Source organism: Diabrotica virgifera, chromosome 2 (genome assembly GCF_917563875.1).
Source record: "Diabrotica virgifera virgifera chromosome 2, PGI_DIABVI_V3a".
Lineage (NCBI taxonomy): Eukaryota > Metazoa > Arthropoda > Insecta > Coleoptera > Chrysomelidae > Diabrotica > Diabrotica virgifera.
Genome location: NC_065444.1, coordinates 126,084,964 through 126,108,210, shown reverse-complemented (window position 1 = coordinate 126,108,210; position 23,247 = coordinate 126,084,964). Strand labels below are relative to the sequence as shown.

The window sequence follows — 23,247 nt, the reverse complement described above, 5'->3', positions numbered from 1 at the left end:
AATAAAAACAAAATAAAAAATAAATTAATAAAAAATTGTCCTTAATTCCAAATGAAAATAGTAAATAAAACAAAAATAAAAACTTATAGGTTAGAATTCAGTTTATTGTTCAGACTTACCTGCCAATTAAAATTGTTTAATGGGTATACGCACAAAAACTGTTTTGAAATTTCGTTTATTTTTTCTGCATAATCTGTTTCTGGTTTCATTTTAATATGTAGGTATTCAAAAAAATATAACACCTAAAAGTTTTTTAAAACATGGTAAACAAAATTGCTGGGAAATGGGTACGGCGCAACTAATCGAATCCTAACTCATCGAGAGACATATCATATATCACCAAATCGTATATATACACTTAATCGAAAGCCCCAACTCATCAACTATCTATTCCATATACCACCAATTCGTTAACACACACTTCATCGAAAGCCCAATTCATCAACTCTCTATTTCATATACATTCATTACCATGTACTCGAGTTGGTCTGTATATGAATAGGGTCGTATACGTTTTAGTTATGTATGGTAGTTGGGATTCGATGAGATGACTTTCGATGAGATGGGTACGACCCTGCCATCTAGTAGAAGATGAAATAATTATATTAGATTATACAGTTTCCTTTCTTCGATTATCACTGCCACGAGGTAATCGAAGAAAGGAAACTGAATACTCTAAAACTGAATAATCTACTAGATGGTGGAATGAGCAAAATATCGTTGCTCGTAAGTTTTTTAGGGAAGCCGCACAGCAGAAAAAACATGAAATGTAAAAGATGAAACATGAAACGTGAAATACGTTTCATGAAAATAAAAGACTGCTAAACAAACAGAAGTCCGCCTACCAATGAAACGAGTGTGATTCATGCTCGTCAAACATAACACGTTTCATGGAAATAAAACACTACTAAACAAATAAAAGTCCACCTGTCTATGAAACTAGTGTGATTCATGCTCATGAAAAATTTTTATCTTCTTGAAATGTGTTTCATGAAATGGGTCGTGTTCTATTTTTCGGTTTCTGTTTCATTTTTTTAGACAATTATTAATTACGTGTATAAAATGGATGCCGACCAAGATTTTAATATTGCATTAGTTTCTGTGGTGAAGCAGAACGAAAAGTTGTACAATTATAACCTGGAGAGGTACTCAAATAGACAATATCAAGAAAATATCGTTTTTCTATAATCAGCACCCACAATAAAACAATGTACATGTTTGAATATTCATTCTATAAATTGATCGAAATTTGGCAAGATGATTATTTAATTCGTTTGTAACCAAATATGTACTATGGTTATAATTTTTGGACAGTAGTAAAAGAGATGCCACAACAGCAACGATCTCGTCATCATCACTTTCCATTGTTCACTATACAAATTTTATTTTTGTTTCTTTGATTAGGATACATATAACATGCAACGGTTTCGTTCTTTAATTTATTTGTTTCATATTTCACGTTTCATGATTATGTTTCACGTTTCTTTGATGTGCGGCCTCCCTTGGACAGTAATAAGAGTTGTCACGACAGCAACGACCTCGTCATAACTTTCCATTGTCTAATTTCACGTTTCATGTTTCACGTTTCATATGTCATGTTTCACGTTTCATATGTCATGTTTCACGTTTCATGTTTCTTTGATTAGTATACATATAACATGCAACGGTTTCGTTCTTTAAAATTTGTTTCATGTTTCACGTTTCATGTTTATGTTTCACGTTCCTTTGATGTGGCCTCCCTTAGCCCAGCCGCACACCAAAGAAACATGAAACGTAAATTACGTTTCATGGAAATAAAACAGTGCTAAACAAATAAACGTCCGCCCATTTATGAAACTCTCCGAAAATAAAAATGTGTCATGAGCATGAATCACACTCGTTTCATTGGTAGGCGGACTTTGACATTTGTTTAGCAGTGTTTTAGGTTCATGAAACATGTTTTTCGTTTCATGTTTCATGTTTTTCGTTTCATGTTTGTTTGGTGTGCGGCTGGGTTTAGGGAAGCCGCACACCAAAGAAACATGAAACATGAAACGGCTTTCGTTCTTCACAATTTATTTGTTTCATGTTTTATGTTTTACGTTTCTTTGATGTGCGGCCTCCCTTGGACAGTAATAAGAGTTGCCACGACAGCAACGACCTCGTCATAACTTTCCATTGTCCATTATACAAATTTTATTTTTGTTTCTTCCATTAGCATATCACATGAAATCAAATGTTTTTTCACAATTTATTTGTTTCTTGTTTCACGTTTCATGTTTCACTTTTCATGTGTCATGTTTCACGTTTCATGTTTCTTTGATGTGCGCCTAAGACAGTAATAAAGGAGTTGCCACCACAGCAACGACCTTGTCATCACTTTCCATGGTCGACTATACACATTTTATTTTTTGTTTGTTCGATTAGAATATCACATGGCAAATGACAGGAATTATGACAGGTGATAAATAGCAGCCTGATTTTTGCATGAGAGTTTAATGAAAGGGTAACAAATAAATTGGAATTTCTGTCGGACAAAATACATGTGACGTTTTCGTGGTCTGACCGTTCCAAATTTTTAACCTGTTCCACAATTAAAACTTCCCCTGTTCCAGTGTTCCTATATATCAAAGTTTGTCCGACTAGACACCCTTAAGCTATTAACAAATTTTCAGCTTGCTATTAATCAATTTTTTTTTTCATACGCGGGATACAGACCTATATGATACACTTTGAGAACTGTATCATCATTCATGAGAAGTCATCATCATTCTCTTTGCCTTGTCCCTATGCGGGGTCGGCTTCCCTAATTGCATTTCTCCACACAATTCTATCCTGGGTCATATCAATATTAATCCCCGTTACCAACATGTCCTGCCTTATCGTCTCCCCCAGGTCTTCTTTGGTCTTCCTCTCCTACTCCTTCCAGGAATCTGCACCTCAGCTATTCTTCGTATTGGGTGATTAACGTCTGTTGAACATGACCAAACCATCTTAACCTATGCTCTCTCATTTTGGCATCAATTGGTGCCACACCTAGACTTCCCCTAATATACTCATTTCTAATTTATCCTTCTTTTATCACTCCACTCATCCATCTAAGCATTCTCATTTCCGCCACATGCATTCGTTGTTCCTCTTTCTTCTTCACTACCCAACATTCAGTTCCGTACATCATAGGCGGTCTTGTGACTGTTTTATAGAATTTTCCCTTCAACTTCATTGGAATTTTCCTGTCACACAGCACACCACTCGCTTCCTTCCACTTCATTCACCCAGCCCTAATTCTACTGCATGTATCTCCATCTATTTCGCCATTACTCTGTAATACCGATCTCAAGTACTTAAAATTATTGCTTTTTACAATCAGTTCACCATCCAAAGATACCATTTTATTTGTAGTAACTCCATCTTTAAATGAACATTCCAAATACTTTGTTTTTGTCCTACTAAGTTTTAAACCTTTTTCCTCCAGAGGCCTCCACTGTTCCAGTTTTTGTTCTAAGTCTCTTTCACTATTTCCTACTAACACGACATCATCAGCATACATTAAGCACCATGGAATGTTACCCTGTAGTTTCGCTGTTATCTGGTCCAAAACTAATGAGAATAAATACGGATTAAGCACAGAGTCTTGGTGCAATCCTACTTTCACATGAAATTTATCAGTCTCTCCCACACCTGTCCTAACACTAGTCGTTACTTCCTTATACATATCCCTCACAATCTTTACATATTCACCAGGGACTCCTTTTTTTGAGTGCCCACCACAGAATCTCTCGAGGAACTCTATCATATTATGCTTTCTCAAGATCAATGAATACCATATGAGCGGTTGTTTCTTTACTCCTGTATTTTTCCATCAACTGCCTTATAATGAAAATTGCATCTGTTGTTGATCTGCCCTGCATAAAGCCAAATTGATTCTAGGATATTTCGGTCTCTTCACGTATCCGTCTATCAATTACTCTTTCCCATATTTTCATGGTGTGGCTAAGCAGTTTTATAGCCCTGTAGTTTGTATATTGTTGTATATCTCCCTTGTTTTTGTAAACAGGTACCAGTATACTGCTTCTCCATTCGTCTGGCATTTGTCCAACTTCCATAATTCTATTAAATAGACCTGCTAGCCACCTTGTTCCTTTCTCTCCCAATGCTGTCCATACTTCCCCAGGAATATCATCTGGTCCTACCGCTTTTCCTTTCTTTATTCTTTGAAGTGCTTGAGCCACTTCCTCGTTTGTTATTTTGGTGACCATTGCTGCTACTGTCTCCGTTGACTCTAGAGGCTGTCTGTCAAATTCTTCATTTACAGTAGCAGCAATGGTCACCAAAATAACAAATGGTCACGGAGACAGTAGCAGCAATGGTCACCAAAATAACAAATGGTCACCAAAATTAAAACAAGTATGAAATTGTAAAAGACACTATGATTCACATAAATTTATAACATGCAAATGCCAGATGACGGCACATTCCGATGACTTCTGTTGCTAATAATATGTGATGAAAAGAGGAAGATAAATCTAATCAATTTTGATTGTTTGTACGCCAAACGAACTAATCTTGAAACATGGCAGGAAGAAATAGATAACTATTTTAAAGCTGGTAGAGTAACGACGGATGATGTTCCTGATATTCTCATTTGGTGAAAAACTATGTTTACGTAATTTAAGTACGTTTAAGTAAAATGGCCCGAGATCGAGATGTTCTCGCTATTCCTGCTACATCGGTCCCAGTGGAGCGTTTTTTCTCCAATGCTTCTCATATTCATACAAATTTTTTTTATAAAAAATGAAGCAACATTTTTTCTCCTGAAAGTCCTACAAACTCCAACTGATAAAATGGGGTGTCCTGACTGCAAGATTTATTAATAAAAATAATTAAATAAATAAAGGACCCCGTTATGCAACAAGGAACCAACTAACATTTTTTTGAAAATGGAGTTATTGGAGATTTTCAATTTCGAACCAAGTGACTTTGGTTCCTTGTTGCAGAACAAAGACAAAAAAGACACCTGCAAAAATAACGTCTTTATGCCTTTAAAATAAAAATAAAGAGTATTAAGGCAATGAAAATAGAATATTGTTAAGAAACAGGAATTTCATTTGGAACAAGGTGAATTACGAAGAAAACAAATGAAACTTGATTTAACCAAGGCAAGACAATATAAGATATTTTACAACAAACGATAGTTATGAGTATATAATTGCGAAAGTTACGCAAGTAAACAAGAAATCTACTTTTCATTTATTGCTCGTAGGATATTAAATTTATTGAGACAAAAAGAGGAATGCATGTAATTTATACAGTGCGGTGGAATAAGTGTTTCCCCCTGTTAACTTGTTTATTTTAAGAATATAAGCAAAACGCTCGGACAGGTCGATTTTTAAACTAACCATAGTATATTATAGCATCAACGTTTCAAACTTTACGCGATCCCTCTTCAGGTGACAGCCATAAGTTTGATTTTTTTAAATGGGAAAGTACATCATGTGACACTTCATTTAAAAGCTCTTAAAATACTGATTTCAAAAATGTATAATACTTTAATCCTGTTTGAGGGCGTAGGCACAAAATTTTGGTCGAATTCTTTCTAAATGCAATCATTTTTTTCGAATCCTGAAAAAACTAATAAATATTTTTGAAAAATTTAAACGCAGAATGAAATATTACAGTATTCTCGATGGTCCAAAATCCCTGAGAACTCCTATAATGTTTATTTTAATAAGTCACAGTGATGAAAAAAGAGAAAATTTAGTGTGATTTTAAATTTCAAATATATCATTCAAAAGAAACTTTTTGTTTATTCTAAGGGGCTCTCAGCCATCGGTAATAATCTAATCTTTCATTCTGCGCTTAAATTTTAAAAAAATACTTATTAGTTTTCTCAGAATTCGAAAAAAATAAATGCGTTTAAAAAGAGTTCGACCGAAATTTTGCGCCTACGATTTCAAAAAGGATTAAAGTGTTATACATTTTTGAAATCAGTATTATAAGAGCTTTTAAATGAGGCATCACATGATGTACTTTACCATTTAAAAAAATTAAAGTTATGCCTGTCACCTGAAGAGACATCGCGTAAAGTTCGAAACGGTGATGCTATAATATACTATGGTTAGTTTAAAAATCAACCTGTCCGAGCGTTTTCCTTATATTCTTAAAATAAACAAGTTAACAGGGGGGGCAGCACTTATTCCACCGCACTGTACAGGGTGAGGCAGATAACTGGCCTATTAGAAATATCTCGAGAACTAAAAGCAACAGAATCATGAAATTTGGAATACAGGGGTTTTGAAGGATGATCTATTAAATGAAAATATTTTCGTCTCTTTGCAACTTCCGGTTATACCGGAAGTTGCTTATAACTTCGTTTTTTTAAATGGGACACCCTGTATATTTTTACATTTTTGGATTCTCTTCGATGTCTTCTTTCTTAAAATATGAGGATTTGTAATGTTATACAGGGTATTTTAAAAGATAATTACGTTTTTTTATTAATTTCGTAGCAAAATTCACACCCTGTAGAATTGTAGTAGTTTGACAACTAAAACTCTACTTACGTTCAAATGATTTTTAATATAGTCTACTATTGTTAAGAATCATTAGTATAGCTAAATTTTTAATTTTAGTATACAGGGTTGGTCGAAACTCAGAATGGGTTTTTTCTGAGTTTTCTTAAATGGAACACCCTGTATTTTAGTATTGTAATGAAATGATATTTTATGGTACTTTTTTATTTCTTAAGCATTCCCTATACCTAACTGCTTTAATTTGTGCTTAATTGTTAGTCGCACCAACAATCTTAACTACGTAGCTATTTGGTAGCTAAACCATTAATGGTAATTTAAAGGATCGGTCTGGATTAATATGTATTTATTTCTGAAAAATTGTTTGTGATTGAATATTTTCATGGCCAACCTAATAAAATTTTACGTATTTTTTGTTGCAATTAATGTTTAGCTTCAATCACCAATAACTCACAAATTAAAGCAGTTAGGTATAGGGAATACTTATAAAATAAAAAAGTACTATGAAATATCATTTCACTACAATACTAAAATACAGGGTGTTCTATTTAAAAAAACTCAGAAAATATTCATTCCGAGTTTCGACCCACCCTGTATACTAATATTTCAAAATTAGCTATACTAATGATTCTTAACAATAATAGACTATATTAAAAATCACTTGAACGTAAGCAGAGTTTTTAATGTCCAACCATTACAATTCTACAGGGTGTGAATATTGCTACGAAATTAATAAAAAAACGTAAATATCTTTTAAAATACCCTGTATAATATTACAAAATCTCATATTTTAAGAAAGAAGATATTGAGGAGAATCCAAATATGTAAAAATATACAGGGTGTCCCATTTAAATAAACCGGAAAGGTATAACCGGAAGTTGCAAAGAGATGAAAATATTTTCATTTAATAGATCATCCCTCAAAACCCCTTTTTTCCAATTTTCATGATTCTGTTGCCTTTAGTTCTCGAGATATTTCTAATAGGTCAGTTATCTGCCTCACCCTATTTAATGCAATATTCATTTAACTGTTCAGAAACCAAAAAAAAAAATGTTTATTTAACAAATAACTATTCTTTTTCGCTTAAATTCAATGTTAAAGCGGCCACCCAACTGCCTCTTGGCAGTTTGAACATTTCATTTAAGCGAAAATCAATATTCATTTTTCAAATAATTTTTTTTTCTGTTTTCTGACAGCAGTAAAACGTATTTAGAATTAAATAAATTACATACATTCTCCGTTTTGTGACTATTAATTTAATTTAAAAAAACATTTTTGGACACCCTACCCTGTATAAAAATAACTATATTAATGTTTATATTACTGAATAGATAATTAATTATCCTTTCAAATGAGCTATCACATGACCACTATTCTGATTTAAAAAATCATCGATTACGTCATCACGCCCAGATCGATGACGTCACTAGTATGATATATATGCCAAAAAATCGTTATTTAAAAATAAAAATCGACTTGTTTCGGGAATTTCTAATAATGTTGTTTATTAATAATAATTAGTTTATGCGTTACTTCACGGACGCACTGTAGATGGATTCAACACACATACAGATTTCGAACCAGACGTGGATTGTTAATGTTAAGGCGGAAATACATATCCGCGCCGCGAACTCCGCGCCGTGTGTGCGCCGCGCGTTCGTGGCGCGGTTACTGTTCGTTAAATTTTTTCATTTTGACGATCCAGAGGAATCTTACGAACGTTTAGTAATTGTAGATAATCATGTCTCTGTCCTGTACTTCTACTACATCTTATTTTGGTATTGTTCTGAAACTATTTTCTTGTGTCATCTTATGCAATTTACTATTTTATGTGGAATAAGCCACAGTTTGGGAACATTTCGGGAACTACCTTTTTCGCTTCCTGGCAACACAAATATAATGGTAGGGGAGCCCAAGCGGGGATTTTTGCAGTTACTCGAGCGCGTCAGATTATCATATGGGGAGAAACGTGGTACCCTGCATATGTACGTCCACCATATATTGGCTCTTAACACAGGGGAGTTCGTTCGGGGGGGCCCGAAAAAAAATCTATCCTTAAAATATTCGAAATTGTCAGATTAAGATAAGGTAAGTTAAGTACATGCAAAAGAGTCTATATTTCAAAAATATGACGATTTGAGCGGGGCGTATGGAAATGGGTGAGTCAAAAAGTTTCACAAAAAAAAAGCGAATATTTCGCGAAATGAACGTCAGATTGAAAAACTAAAAACTACGCGTTCAATATTTTTCAAAAATCTATCGATAAATACCAAACTTGACCCTCTACGGAGAGGGGTGGGGGGTAAATTTAAAATTTTAAATACAAATCCCGCGATCTTTCGCAAAATAAACATCATATCGAAAAACTGCAAAATACACTTTATCAATGTTTTTGAAAAATCTATCGAATGGTTCCAAACACGACCCCCCACGGAGGTGAGGTGGGGGGTTACTTTAAAATCTTAAATGGTAGACCCCGATTCTTATTGCAGATTTGGATTGTTTGTATAAAAATAAACAACTTTTATTCGAAACATTTTTTTGAATTATGGATAGATGGCGCTATGATCGGAAAAAAGATTGTTGGAAATGGAAAATTAAATTAAAAAATGGGAAATCCCCACTAAAATGGAAAATTTTACTTTTTTGGTTTTAGGACCTAATAATCACAACCCAATAGGTCGCCAAAGCGCTCGAGTGATTGCACATTTAGCATACTTTGCTCCCCTACCATATATCTGCTTGTTCCTACAACCAGAAACAAAATTAGAGAACTATAGGTACTTCCAAGTCATGCGATACCTTTTTCGTTTTCCGGTGACACAATTGTAATGTATCTGCTTGTTTCAACTGCGTAGCTTCACTAGAAACGAAATTAGAGAACTATAGGTTCTTCCAAGCCCTGTGTTAACTTTTTCGCTTTCCGGTGACCCAATTATAATATATCTGCTTGTTCCAACTCAGTTGCTTCACCAGAAGCGAAGTTAGGAAACTATAGGCTCTTCCAAGATGTGCGTTACCTTTTTCGCTTTCCGACGACACAATTATAACATATCTACTTGTTCCAACTCCGTTGCTTCACCAGAAGCGAAGTTAGGAAACTATAGGCTCTTCCAAGTTGTGCGTTACCTTTTTCGTTTTCCGGTGACCCAATTATAATATATATGCTTGTTCCAACTACGTTGCTTCACCAGAAGCGAAGTTAGAAAACTATTGGGTCTTCCAAGTTGTGCGTTACCTTTTTGGCTTTCCGGTGACCCAATTATAATATATCTGCTTGTTCCAACTCCGTTGCTTCACCAGAAGCGAAGTTAGAAAACTATTGGTTCTTCCAAGTTGTGCGTTAGCTTTTTGGCTTTCCGGTGACCCAATTATAATATATCTGCTTGTTCCAACTCAGTTGCTTCACCAGAAGCGAAGTTAGGAAACTATAAGCTCTTCCAAGATGTGCGTTACCTTTTTCGCTTTCCGACGACACAATTATAACATATCTACTTGTTCCAACTCCGTTGCTTCACCAGAAGCGAAGTTAGAAAACTATTGGGTCTTCCAAGTTGTGCGTTACCTTTTTGGCTTTCCGGTGACCCAATTATAATATATCTGCTTGTTCCAACTCCGTTGCTTCACCAGAAGCGAAGATAGAAAACTACTGGGTCTTCCAAGTTGTGCGTTACCTTTTTGGCTTTCCGGTGACCCAATTATAATATATCTGCTTGTTCCAACTCCGTTGCTTTACCAGAAGCGAAGTTAGAAAACTATTGGGTCTTCCAAGTTGTGCGTTACCTCTTTCGTTTTCCGGTGACCCAATTATAATATATCTGCTTGTTCCAACTCCGTTGCTTCACCAGAAGCGAAGTTAGAAAACTATTGGGTCTTCCAAGTTGTGCGTTACCTTTTTGGCTTTCCGGTGACCCAATTATAATATATCTGCTTGTTCCAACTCTGTTGCTTCACCAGAAGCGAAGTTAGAAAACTATTGGGTCTTCCAAGTTGTGCCTTACCTTTTTCGCTTTCCGGTGACACAATTATAATATATCCGCTTGTTTCAACTGCGTTGCTTCACCAGACACGAAGTTAGAAAACTATAGGTTCTCCAAGTCGTGCGTTACCTATTTCGCTTTCCGGTGACACATAATATATATCTGCTTATGAATGTTTTTTTGATATTGATAACTATTTCCGAAGTGAAAGTCGAAAGGTCAAGTAAACTTGATTTCAAACTCGAATTGTGGCTTAAGCCCAAATAAAATAATAAATCTTATTTTTAATACATGTTATTTTTAGTACAACAATGAACTAACATTTTTTAAAAAGGTCCGCATGTACATTTTTTTATTTCTGCTTCTATTTCCGTTCAGATCGGATTTAAGTTGTTTCTTTAAATTAAATGGTTCTTTATTGAGGATCCCACAATAATGATTTTCCACGGTAAACATCAATTTCCTTCCGACAGTTCCGACCATTCCATTTAAATATTCAACTCATGCGCGCCAAAACCAACAAACCACTCGCAAACCCGTCCAAATACGTATTGCGAACCATCAAAGCGTTTAGTAGAGTAGAGTAGAGTAGAGTATTTATTGGTAATAATGTACAAATGTACTTTTACAGGTCAGCAATAATTAAAATTGTCTAAAATTACATTAAAAGTTGACAGTACTTCAGTAAAAAAAAAACCTATTACTAAAATTTAAAAACTAAACACTAATTAAATTACAGGACAAAACAAAATTTAGATCTGAAGTACTCCTCAAATGAGTAGAAACCACCCATCAGAAGATAATTTTTAATTTGTCTCTTAAATTGGTTAAAATCAAGACTTTTAATAGATATTGGTATACAGTTATAAAATTTCAATGCTAGGTATCTGGTTCCATTTCTGGTCCTCTCAAGTCGACTGAAGTCTGGTACAAGGGCATCATGATTTCTAGTCTGATAAGTATGCTGTTGTGTTTTATACAGATCTACATTTTGATGAACATACAACAGGCACTGCATAATGTACACAGAAGGTAGTGTGAGAATCCTCAGGTTTCTGAAAGACTGCCTACAATCGTCCCGATAACCCTGACCTGTGATTATGCGAATACACTTTCTCTGCTGACCAAACACCTCTTTGGCAAGAGTGTCCCCAGGAAAGGATTGCGTAAGTTAGTCGTGAGTGAAAGTTGCTGTGATATGATGTAAGAAGGGTTTGAAGGGAGGTAACCTTAGATAGGTTTCTAAATAAAAAGAGTTGGCTTGAGAGCTTTTGGGAAAGTTTCAGTATGTGCCGTTCCCAAGTGAGTCCCTGATCAAGATAAACACCAAGAAATTTAGCTTCCTGTGAACAATCTGTTAAAATGGGATGTGTAATGGTGTTATGTCTTAGGGTAAAGTTCACTGTTTGTGATTTTGAGTTATAGATAGATAGATAGATAGATTTATTTAACTACTTTACAAAAAAAAAAATTGTTTGTAGCAAGTCAAAATTACAAAGTCAAAATAAGGAATATAAAAATTACAAGGTATATAAAATCACAAGGTATATAAAACAGAAATATAAAACACAACTTATAAATATGTATCACAAACAAGAATATAGATTAACAAAAAATATTTTGTGTCACGGTAAGCATTTCAGTAGATGTTCTGCAATGAGTCATATATTCTTCCGAGCAATAAAAGCAATGTTTCAACAGATACCTTTTTATTACTTTTTTGAAACTGTTACAGCTTAGCTGTTTAATATCTTTTGGTAAAATATTGTAGTAGTTATAATTAAGACAATTTTTATCTGAAAGACGCAATCTAGAGCGATTTGTTCGTAAATAGTGAGAGTATCGCGTATTGTGAACGTGAACATCAGACTGCTTTGTTAAATGGGACCTTTTTCTGTGAATTTCAGTCAGAACTTGATATATCAACAGAGTGGGTAGCGGCATAATTTTTAATTTGATGAAGAGAGGTCGGCAATGTTCCAGATAACTAACCCCTGCTAAAATCCGGATAGCTTTCTTTTGCATCCTGAAAATTTGAAGAGCATTTGTTGAATTGCCCCATAAGATTAATCCATAGCTTAGGTGTGAGTGAAATAAAGAAAAATATGTCACCTTCAATGTCTCAAAGCTGACAACCCTTGCTAGTTGACGAATAAGAAACAATGAACTAGACAGCTTCGCCTTTACTTGTGAAATATGAGCCGACCAGTTCAATCGATTGTCTATGGTTATTCCTAATAGTTTAGCAGTGTCTTTGTCATCTGGATCGCCATGTAAACCACTTGCAGATATAATCAAGTCCTGCGTTTTTTCAGTATTGAGTTTTAGTTTGTTCGCAGCAAACCATGTGCTAGATTTATCAGAGACTTCCTCGTAAGCCATTTTTAAATCCTCATTTTTATTACCTGATATTATGTATGTCGTATCATCCGCAAATTGTACTGATTTGTACGGAGATATGAAATGAGGCAAATCGTTGACATATATAATGAATAAAAGAGGTCCCAAGACCGAACCTTGTGGGACTCCATGTTTTACGGGTCGAAAATCGGAGAGATAACCTTTAGAGACTACAGCCTGGTGTCTACCACATAGGTACGAAGAGATAAGCTTAAGAGGGATACCTCTGACTCCATAATAGTTTAATTTGTGGAGCAAAATGTCATGTGAAACGCAGTCAAAAGCCTTCGACAAATCGCAGAGAGAAATTGCTATGCGATTGCCACGTTCAAGCCCCTCAATCACCTCGCTCACAATATTATATACCGCGTTTGTAGTAGAACGAGCACTTCTGAATCCATATTGCGAGTTGCTAAAATAACTTTTAGACTCAAAATAAGAATATAATTGTTGTTTGATCACCTTTTCAATCACTTTCCCGAATGTAGAAACAATGCTTATGGGTCTGTAATTGTCAGCTTTCGAGGAATCACCTTTTTTATAGATAGGTAGTACCTTTGAGTACTTTAGTGCTTCTGGAAATACTCCAGTTGATAAAATTAAGTTAATAAGATGAGTGAAAGGTGTTAAAACTATTTGGTGAGTTTCTTTTAAAATTTTGCTATTAATTTCGTGAACGTCCTTACAATTGGAATTATTAAGAGATTTAATTATTTGAGAGATCTCATCTTCCACAACGGGTCGGAAACAAAAGGACTTACTCGGGGAAGGATAGTTTCTGTAACTGAAGAGGATATCGTTATTAATAGTGGGAAGGGATGTAATTATATTCTCTGCGATTGTAATAAAAAATTGATTTATTTCGTCTGGAGATAGATCTGGTTGTACCGAACTGGATCTTGTATTGCCTCTTTCGAAGTTTAATATTTTCCAGCAGTCTCTAGGTTTATTATTGGAGTTAGTAATAAAACCAGAGTAAGCCGACTTTTTAGCATTTTGTAACTGCCGATTATATTCATATTTTTGTTGTTTATATAGTTTGAAAATATCGGGATCCTTAGTGACATCTGCCATGTGTTTAATGAGAGAAAGATTAGATCTGTAAGACCTTAATTCGTCATTAAACCATTGCACGGGTGTTATTTTAGCAGTTTGTCGTACTTTTTTTAATGGAAAAAACTTTAATATTAAGTTATTATAAGTTTCAGTTAAAAAGAACATCAAGACATCGGGATCGTTATTGGTGTCATAGAAAAAGTCCATCTTTGTACTAGCTAGTGCATATTTAAGCTTCTGCAAACCAGAAGAAGTAATAGACCGTTGAAGTGATTGATTAGTGTCAACAACTTTAAGATCAGAATCAATAGATATAAATTGTGCTCGATGGTCAGAGAAACAAGGTTCAAATACGCCCACCCTGTAGATATTTTCAGAAAAGTTAGTCATAATGTTATCGATGCAACTACTGGATTGAGATGTGATTCTAGTATAATCGTTTATCGTTATTTCTAGACCAAAAGACATTAACAGATTTTGAATATCATAAGAAGAGTCAGATTTAATTTTAAAATTTATATTAAAATCCCCAAGTATAATCAGTTTGTCTGCTTTGTTAAGTAAGAATGCTATAACATTCTCAAAATTCACCAAGAACAAGTCACAGTCACCATTACCTGATCTGTATACAGTTAAAACATTGGTTCTCATTGAAGGTATATAAATTGCACAAAACTCTGAAGTTTGCTCTACGTTATATTCATTTAGATTAAGAGAAGAATACATAAGATTTTCTTTTACATAAATTGCAACGCCACCTTGCTTCTTTTCAACCCTACAGAAGAAGTTAGCTAGTGAAAAGCCGGAGATGTTAATTAATTTTAGATTTTCTTCAGTTTGCCAGTGCTCTGAAAAACATATGACGTCATAGAACTTTTTATCCGCAAGAAAAGCATTGATCATATCGACTTTATTTGATATACACTGTAAATTGACATGAAACATGCTTACCGTGCCTTGTTGAATTAGGTTATTTTGAAAATTTGATGGAGGGTTAACGGTCGTTTCTTCATCCTTCATTTTATTTGAGTATGTGTTGGACGCTTCATAAAAAACCTGCTTACATAAGAGCCTACGGGCCATAGTTTTGGGTCCATCGCTAAACCAAAATGTTGTTCAAAAATTGAGACTTTAAAGGATGAATATATGTTGGGATGCTTAGCCGTTAAGGACGTACATATCACTTCTGGAAAGTGTTTTTCTAACATCTTCTTAAGATTATCTGCCGTTGTATGCTGGTTTACCCTAGTAACATGAAGATGACTAAATTTTGGGACACCACTGATTTCAGAGTTTTCATTATTGCCAATAACAATAGGTCCATTCCTTCTTTTATACCTAACAGTTTTCCATTCTTGCCCATTATTATTTGGAACTGGAACCGAATTTTTACTCTCAGTATTTATCAAATTCTCATCGTTTGTTAAATTAATGATATCTGAACATTTTGCCTCCGTTTGTATTCTTAAAATATCAGCTGATAGTTGTTTATTATTTTCGATTAAGGAAACAACTTGTTTATTTTTATTGGTACTATTTTTAAATAGAGTTTTTGTTGGGGAACTCCTTTCTTTATCAACAACTAGACTTTCATTTACAGCAACATTTTTTGCGGGTGTAGTGTTTTCGTTTTTTGGATATATTTTACTGCTAGACTGTTTCGGTCGTTCAAAATTTGGGTCTCTGTTTGAATGGTTGATTGAATTCGTATTTTGTTTTGTAGATGGCGACTGATCAGCTATTTGCATATATTTAAATAAATCTAGTTGTTCCTTCAATAAATTTATCGTAATTTGTTGATTTGATATTATTGTTTCATTCTGATTAATAATTTTCTTTAAGTACCTTATTTCAGTTTGTCTCGGATCCTCATCGTCAGCTTCACTATCCAAGGTTTTGTTTGGTGGATCACTTAACCTCACACTCTCCTCACAGCATATAACTGTCTCATCATCGATATATTTGATCGATTTTAGTTGCTTCAGGCAGCCACTATGGGATAACGTTCCACAATTCGCACATAATAGACCACTTTGTGCAACTTTATAACACTTTTTACAACACTTAACTTCCGAGTCGTAAACACGACCGTTCTTCTGAGGCGCCATGTTTCTCCATCCATTTAGTTATTGAGAGAGAGACGATTTGCCAAAAACCATTGGAACAAATTGCTCTCTGTGGTCTCAAGATCAATATCACTGATTTGGGAAGGGTGGTAACTTTGATAGCATGTAGTATCATCAGCAAATAGGACTGTGCTTACTGGGCCCTCTTGTGAAAATCCCAAGTCATTTATATAAATGAGAAATAATATTGGACCTAGAACTGACCCTTGAGGCACTCCATACATCAAAGGTTTTTTATCAGATTTGAGCTGGTTAAAAAACACATATTGAAAAATCTATCTGATAGATAAGACTCAATCAATTGAATAGACATAGGATGAAAATTATAGGCATGTAATTTTTTAAGAAGAATACTATGAGTGACACAATCAAAAGCTTTAGTAAGATCAAGGAACGAGGCAAGGGTATCAAGAAAGTTTTCAAATCCTTCCAAAATACTGCCTGTAAAATGATCGATAGCAAGTGTTGTTGTTTTGTTTTTTCTAAATCCAAATTGCTGCACTGCAAAAAGCCGATTAGATTCAAAATAGTCATTGATCTGCTTCTTTAGGATTCTCTCAAACACTTTGGAAAGAATTGGCAAAAGAGAAATTGGACGAAAGTTATTATGATCATCAGCCGAACCTTTACGTTTAAAGAGAGGTATGACTTTCGCAGTTTTAAACACTGAAGGAAAAATGCAGGATGAAATTGAGTAGTTTATTAGTTTAGTTAAAGGTAAGCTAATGTTGTGTTTAATTGCCTTGATTATTTTTGTGTTCATTCCATCCGGGTCCTTGCTCTGGCTATTTTTTAATTCTTCAATTGCTTTTACAACTTCCTCCAAATTTGTTGGCTCAAATCTGAAGGAGCAATGATTAGAGGCGAATGAAGGAGCATGTGGTATAAAACTAAGGTATGTATTGAATGATTGGTCAGTATGATTAAGTGTATTTATTACATTTTCAGCAATACCACAGAAGAAATCATTAAAACTATTTGCATTGAGTGATGAATTTTTTATTGGTAAATTCTTACATCTTGAGTTTATTAGGGACCACATAGCCTGTTGACGGTTGTTAGAGTTTAATATAAAATCATCATTAGATTTAATCTTTGCCTTATGTATAGCATGTCTGTATTTTTTCCTATATTCTGAGAGTGTTTTCTTTGTCACTAAAACGGGGTCACTTTTATTTAAAGATGTCAAAAATTGTAGTTTCTCCCTCATAAGTTTCAAATCATCATTAAACCAAGAATTTTTTTTACATTGTTTACCTTGCTCAACAAGCCTAGATTTTTCAGGAAAAGACAGATTTATTGCCTGCGTTAAAATATCGATAAACATTTTAAACCTTGAGTCCACATCAATACATTCATAATCAATAAATTCAAAATTTTGTAAGCAAAGATTGTTATTTAAAGAGGCCAGTCCCATCTCTGTAATGGGCCTGTAGCTTATTCTAGATTTAGAAGTAGTTTGGGACACTTCACATTTAAACAATATGCCTTTGTGGTCTGAAGTGTGTGAAAGATCAACAGCTTCGGATTGCAACATGGTACTATTAATATTTGTAAATATGTTATCAAGACATCTATTATAACGGGTGTTAAATTTTATTGATTTTTTGAGGTTATAGGATCTAAAGAAATTGCACAGATCCAGGGCTGCAATATCCCTTTCATTGAAGTGCACATTGAAATCCCCTGTTATAATAAGAGGTTTATTTGTATTTAACTTTTTGAAAACTTTTGACATTGTATTGAAGAATTGATTTAAATCACCATCTGGGGTACGATACACAGTGACAAGTTGAATATCAAATTTTACCAAATGTACACCTGTTATTTCACAATGTTTTTCAAGAGACAAACTTTCAAGATTTAATGAAACAGAATCAAAGGTTTCTTTAATATATATACTTACACCCCCATGAGAGCCCACAGTCCTTGCAAAGCCAGAAATCATTCTGTAGTTCTTAATTTTAATTGAAAATAGTTCCTCAGATACTAGCCAGTGTTCATTTATACATAAGCAATCTGCTGATACTTCATTGAGGAGGACCTCCAGATCTAAGAAGGAGGTACGCAAACATTGTATATTACAGTGTAAAATAGTTTTTTGTGCTTTCTTAAAATTTCCTAAAATACCTTTATTATTATTATTATGTACAGGAACATTTACTGCACCACGGTTTTCTTCAGCGGATTCACTGAGGATCGAGGGCGTTGAACATGGAGAAAATGGTTTATGTTAGTTCCCAGTGGCCATAAATCAGATGACATTATGGCATCATTGTTTATCTCAGGAACTCCTACCTTAAAAGAGCTATATAGGTGGTTCTTTTTGGTAACCATTTTCTCACACACACAGTCCTGGTCAAGCTCATATTTTTTGAGAAAGTTGAAAACATCAGTTGCTTCAGTTTCAGGAGTAAAACCTGATATAAATACCCATGATTTAATTGGAGTAGGTGCTACAACCTTTAGTAGGTTATCAGTGTTAATGCCTTTCTTGGGACTTGGTCTTCTGTTTTGTATTCTTTTTTTATATGACACCAGTTTGAAACCATCATTTTCAGTCACTTCCTCTTGGATGACGGGAAGGATTTGTAACTCAGAAGAGAGTTGTGAGTTTAGATTGGAATCATTGGCAATGTGGCTTTGATCTGGCTGAGTATTGTGATGCAATTGCGATTTTTGTTGTTTTTGATGTTGACTGACAGTGACATTTTTGACGACTTTGACGTTGTCATCTTTCACTCCTTCCACTGCAGTTTGCGAAACTGTCGGTAATACGGTGTTGCCAATGTCAACAAAATTTCCTGTTAGCTTTTTAGGGGATGGCTTTGGTGGCTTTCTAACCTCACTTCTTGCGATGTCCAGTTTTTCTAGAAGAATTACCTGATTTTTGTTCAGCAAATCGTTGTTTTCCACCAATAGCTTATTTTTTTCCTCCAGAAGTTTGATGATAATTTCATACAGACCCTTCTCTGTCTCCCAAAAGTCGACACACCCATAAGCCGGAATGTGACGACAAGCTGCAGTCTTCTGAGTGGCTGCCTGAATTAAGCAGGATGAATGGAACGATTTTTCACATTTCCCGCATTGCACTGTGCAAGTTGAACTTTTCTTACAATGAAAACAGTAAATTTTCAACTTTTCGTCATGTTTTTCGCGTTGTTTTACAGACGCACTTGCCAAAACATTCCGACCGTCGGCCATCTTGGATTGAAGCTTGTTGAAAAACCGACAGAATTTAGATCGTGGTGCGCCGTGTGCGTGCCGTTTGTGCGTCACTTGAAAACACGTACTAATCTGACGAATACGCTGCGCGCGAGCGGCTCGCACACCGAGCAGAGCGCATATGTATCTCATTTAACAACAAAGAACCACGTGATTTTTTTTCTCCCATAGGAGTAAATTTTTCAGTTGTTTATTTTACAATTGCATTAAAACTCATAAGTTACAATAAAAGTGATTATTTTTATGTCGTTTATTATTATTTTTATATCCAAATAATTTATACAAATTAATAAAACGTTTTTCTTGAATATCTCCAAACTATCTTAACCTTTAACTACCCGCGCATCAAGTTATAACATAACTACACGCGTGGCGTACTTTGTACGGGACAAGAAAATACACTTAAAAACAGCGGATTTGTTTAATTTTTTTTTTAAATACACTTATAGTCCAGAAAGCCACTGCGCATCCGCTAGGAAAAATATTCTAATTCGGATTTTTTGCACAATCTTACTCAAAAAGGACTCCTTTTAACAAATTTGCATGTTGCCAGGACCAAAAGGTGGTCAAAAATTTTTTAAACGTTTTTTTTTTGTTTTTTTCCTAAACTTATTTTTCTTTCATGGAAAAAAGTTTTTTTAGGTTTTTTGGATCATTCCAAACAGAAAATATCTTTAGTGACTTTTCTCTAAAAAGATAGTTTTTGACATATAAGCGATTAAAAATTGAAAAATTGCGAAATCGGACATTTTTAACCCTGGAAAACTATGTCAAAAACTGAAAATTTTAATGTTGCCAAGGTAGGTAGATATTCGTTAAACATCGATTGATGAAATCCCGAAGAGTTTTTTGCAATGCAATATTCAAAACACCTTTGTTTTTTAATTGCTAATCAAGCGTGCGCGACACTATTTTCCACCGTCAGTATGGTGCAAATGAAAGGAATAAATTCGTTATTTTGTAAACCGGCGACTTTAAGGAAAAATCCCGAAACAGGTCGATTTTTATTTTTAAGTTATGATATTGCGGCATATATGGTATACTAGTGACGTCATCCGTCTGGGCGTGATGACGTAATCGATGATTTTTTTAAATGAGAATATGGGTCGTGTGGTAGCTCATTTGAAAGGTTCTTCAATTCTCAGCAATGTAAACATTTACATAATTATTTATACAGGGTGTCCTTCTACTTCTTTTTTGTCAAATAATTTAATTTAATAAAAATTTTTTGGACACCCTGTATAAATAATTATGTAAATGTTTATATTACTGAATAGAGAATTGAAGAACCTTTCAAATGAGCTAGCACACGACCCCTATTCTCGTTTAAAAAATCATCGATTACGTTCCAGATGGATGACGTCACTAGTATACCATATATGCTACAATATCATAACTTAAAAATAAAAATCGACCTGTTTCGGGATTTTTCCTTAAAGTCACCGGTTTACGAAAGAACTAATTTATTCCTTTCATTTGCACCATACTGTCGGTGGAAAATAGTGTCGCGCACGCTTGATTAGCAATTAAAAAACAAAGGAGTTTTGAATAGTGTATTGCAAAAAACTCTTCGGGATTTCATCAATCGATGTTTAAAGAATATCTACCTACCTTGGCAACATTAAAATTTTCAGTTTTTCACATAGTTTTCGAGGGTTAAAAATGGCCGATTTCGCAATTTTTCAGTTTTTAATCGCTTATATGTCAAAAACTATCATTTTTAGAGAAAAGTCACTAAAGACCTTTTCGGTTTGGAATGATCCAAAAAACATAAAAAAACTTTTTTCCATGCGAAAAAAATAATTTTAGGAAAAAAACAAAAAAAAACGTTTAAAAAATTTTTGACCACCTTTTGGTCCTGGCAACATGCAAATTTGTTAAAAGGAGTCCTTTTCGAGTAAGATTGCACAAAAAATTCGAATTAGAATATTTTTCCTAGCGGATGCGCAGTGGCTTTCTGGACTATTTTAGTCCAGAAAGCCACTGCGCATCCGCTAGGAAAAATATTCTAATTCGGATTTTTTGCGCAATCTTACTCGAAAAGGACTCCTTTTAACAAATTTGCATGTTGCCAGGACCAAAAGGTGGTCAAACATTTTTTAAACGTTTTTTTTTTTATTTAAACTATTTAGTCCAGAAAGCCACTGCGCATCCGCTAGGAAAAATATTCTAATTCGGATTTTTTGCGCAATCTTACTCGAAAAGGACTCCTTTTAACAAATTTGCATGTTGCCAGGACCAAAAGGTGGTCAAACATTTTTTAAACGTTTTTTTTTGTTTTTTTCCTAAAATTATTTTTTTTTCATGGAAAAAAGTTTTTTTTAGGTTTTTTGGATCATTCCAAACAGAAAAGGTCTTTAGTAACTTTTCTCTAAAAATGATAGTTTTTGACATATAAGCGATTAAAAATAGAAAAATTGCGAAATCGGCCATTTTTAACCCTCAAAAACTATGTGAAAAACTGAAAATTTTAATGTTGCCGAGGTAGGTAGATATTCTTTAAACATCGATTGATGAAATCCCGAAGAGTCTTTTGCAATACAATATTCAAAGCTCCTTTGTTTTTTAATTGCTAATCAAGCGTGCGCGACACTATTTTCCACCGACAGTATGGTGCAAATGAAAGAAATAAATTCGATATTTCGTAAACCGGCGACTTTAAGGGAAAATCCCGAAACAGGTCGATTTTTATTTTTAAGTTATGATATTGTGGCATATATGGTATACTAGTGACGTCATCCATCTGGACGTGATGACGTAATCGATGATTTTTTTAAACGAGAATAGGGGTCGTGTGCTAGCTCATTTGAAAGGTTCTTCGATTCTCTATTCAGTAATATAAACATTTACATACTTATTTGTACAGGGTGTCCAAAAAATTTTGATTAAATTAAATTATTTTACAAAAAAAGAAGTAGAACGACACCCTGTATAAATAATTATGTAAATGTTTACATTACTGAATAGAGAATTGAAGAACCTTTCAAATGAGCTACCATACGACCCCTATTCTCATTTAAAAAAATCATCGATTACGTCATCACGCCCAAACGGATGACGTCACTAGTATACCATATATGCCACAATATCATAACTTAAAAATAAAAATCGATCTGTTTCTGGATTTTTCCTTAAAGTCGCCAGTTTACGAAATAACGAATTTATTCCCTTCATTTGCACCATACTGTCGGTGGAAAATAGTGTCGCGCACGCTTGATTAGCAATTAAAAAACAAAGGAGTTTTGAATATTGTATTGCAAAAAACTCTTCGAGATTTCATCAATCGATGTTTAAAGAATATCTACCTACCTTGGCAACATTAAAATTTTCAGTTTTTCACATAGTTTTTGAGAGTTAAAAATGGCCGATTTCGCAATTTTTCAATTTTTAATCGCTTATATGTCAAAAACTATCATTTTTAGAGAAAAGTCACTACATACCTTTTCTGTTTGGAATGATCCAAAAAACCTAAAAAAACTTTTTTCCATGTAAAAAAAATAATTTTAGGAAAAAAACAAAAAAAAAAACGTTTAAAAAATTTTTGACCACCTTTTGGTCCTGGCAACATGTAAATTTGTTAAAAGGAGTCCTTTTTGAGTAAGATTGCGCAAAAAATCCGAATTAGAATATTTTTCCTAGCGGATGGGCAGTGGCTTTCTGTTAGGAACTTTTTGACTTTTTTTTTGTTATGTGACAGTTTCGTAGAAGATGAAAAGAAAATAAAAAGAAGATTTATGTTTGCATGGTGATGCATGCACCTTGATAAACAATATAGAAATAATTGAATTTTTACCAAGTTGTCAGAATAAACTTCAAATTTAAATATAGTTTTCTTAATGCAATATATCCATACCAGCGCAAATAATTACAGTCCAACCAGATTTAAAACCTAACATTTTGGTCATTAGAGCCGCATTAAGGATATATTCATGAAGAAAAGTGCCAACAGCC

General features: G+C 34.1%; 2 protein-coding genes across 2 annotated transcripts in view; both read right to left on the bottom strand.

The window, feature by feature from the left end:
- The window catches only part of LOC126879614 (protein-lysine N-methyltransferase EEF2KMT), a 32,049-nt gene extending 31,758 nt beyond the window's left edge, over positions 1 to 291 (bottom strand). Inside the window, exon 1 of the mRNA XM_050642784.1 lies at positions 120 to 291. Coding sequence (XP_050498741.1) covers positions 120 to 209 — 90 coding nt within the window. The 5' untranslated portion in view covers positions 210 to 291. The remainder of the gene's footprint in view (positions 1 to 119) is intronic.
- Positions 292 to 11,368: 11,077 nt separating this feature from the next.
- LOC126880786 (uncharacterized) lies at positions 11,369 to 16,053 on the bottom strand. Its single transcript, XM_050644844.1, has 3 exons — positions 15,791 to 16,053; positions 13,445 to 15,044; positions 11,369 to 11,473 (listed from the first exon to the last, which is right to left on the bottom strand). The coding sequence occupies exons 1-3, from the start codon at positions 16,051 to 16,053 to the stop codon at positions 11,369 to 11,371; spliced, it is 1,968 nt and encodes a 655-aa protein (XP_050500801.1).
- Positions 16,054 to 23,247: the final 7,194 nt, after the last annotated feature.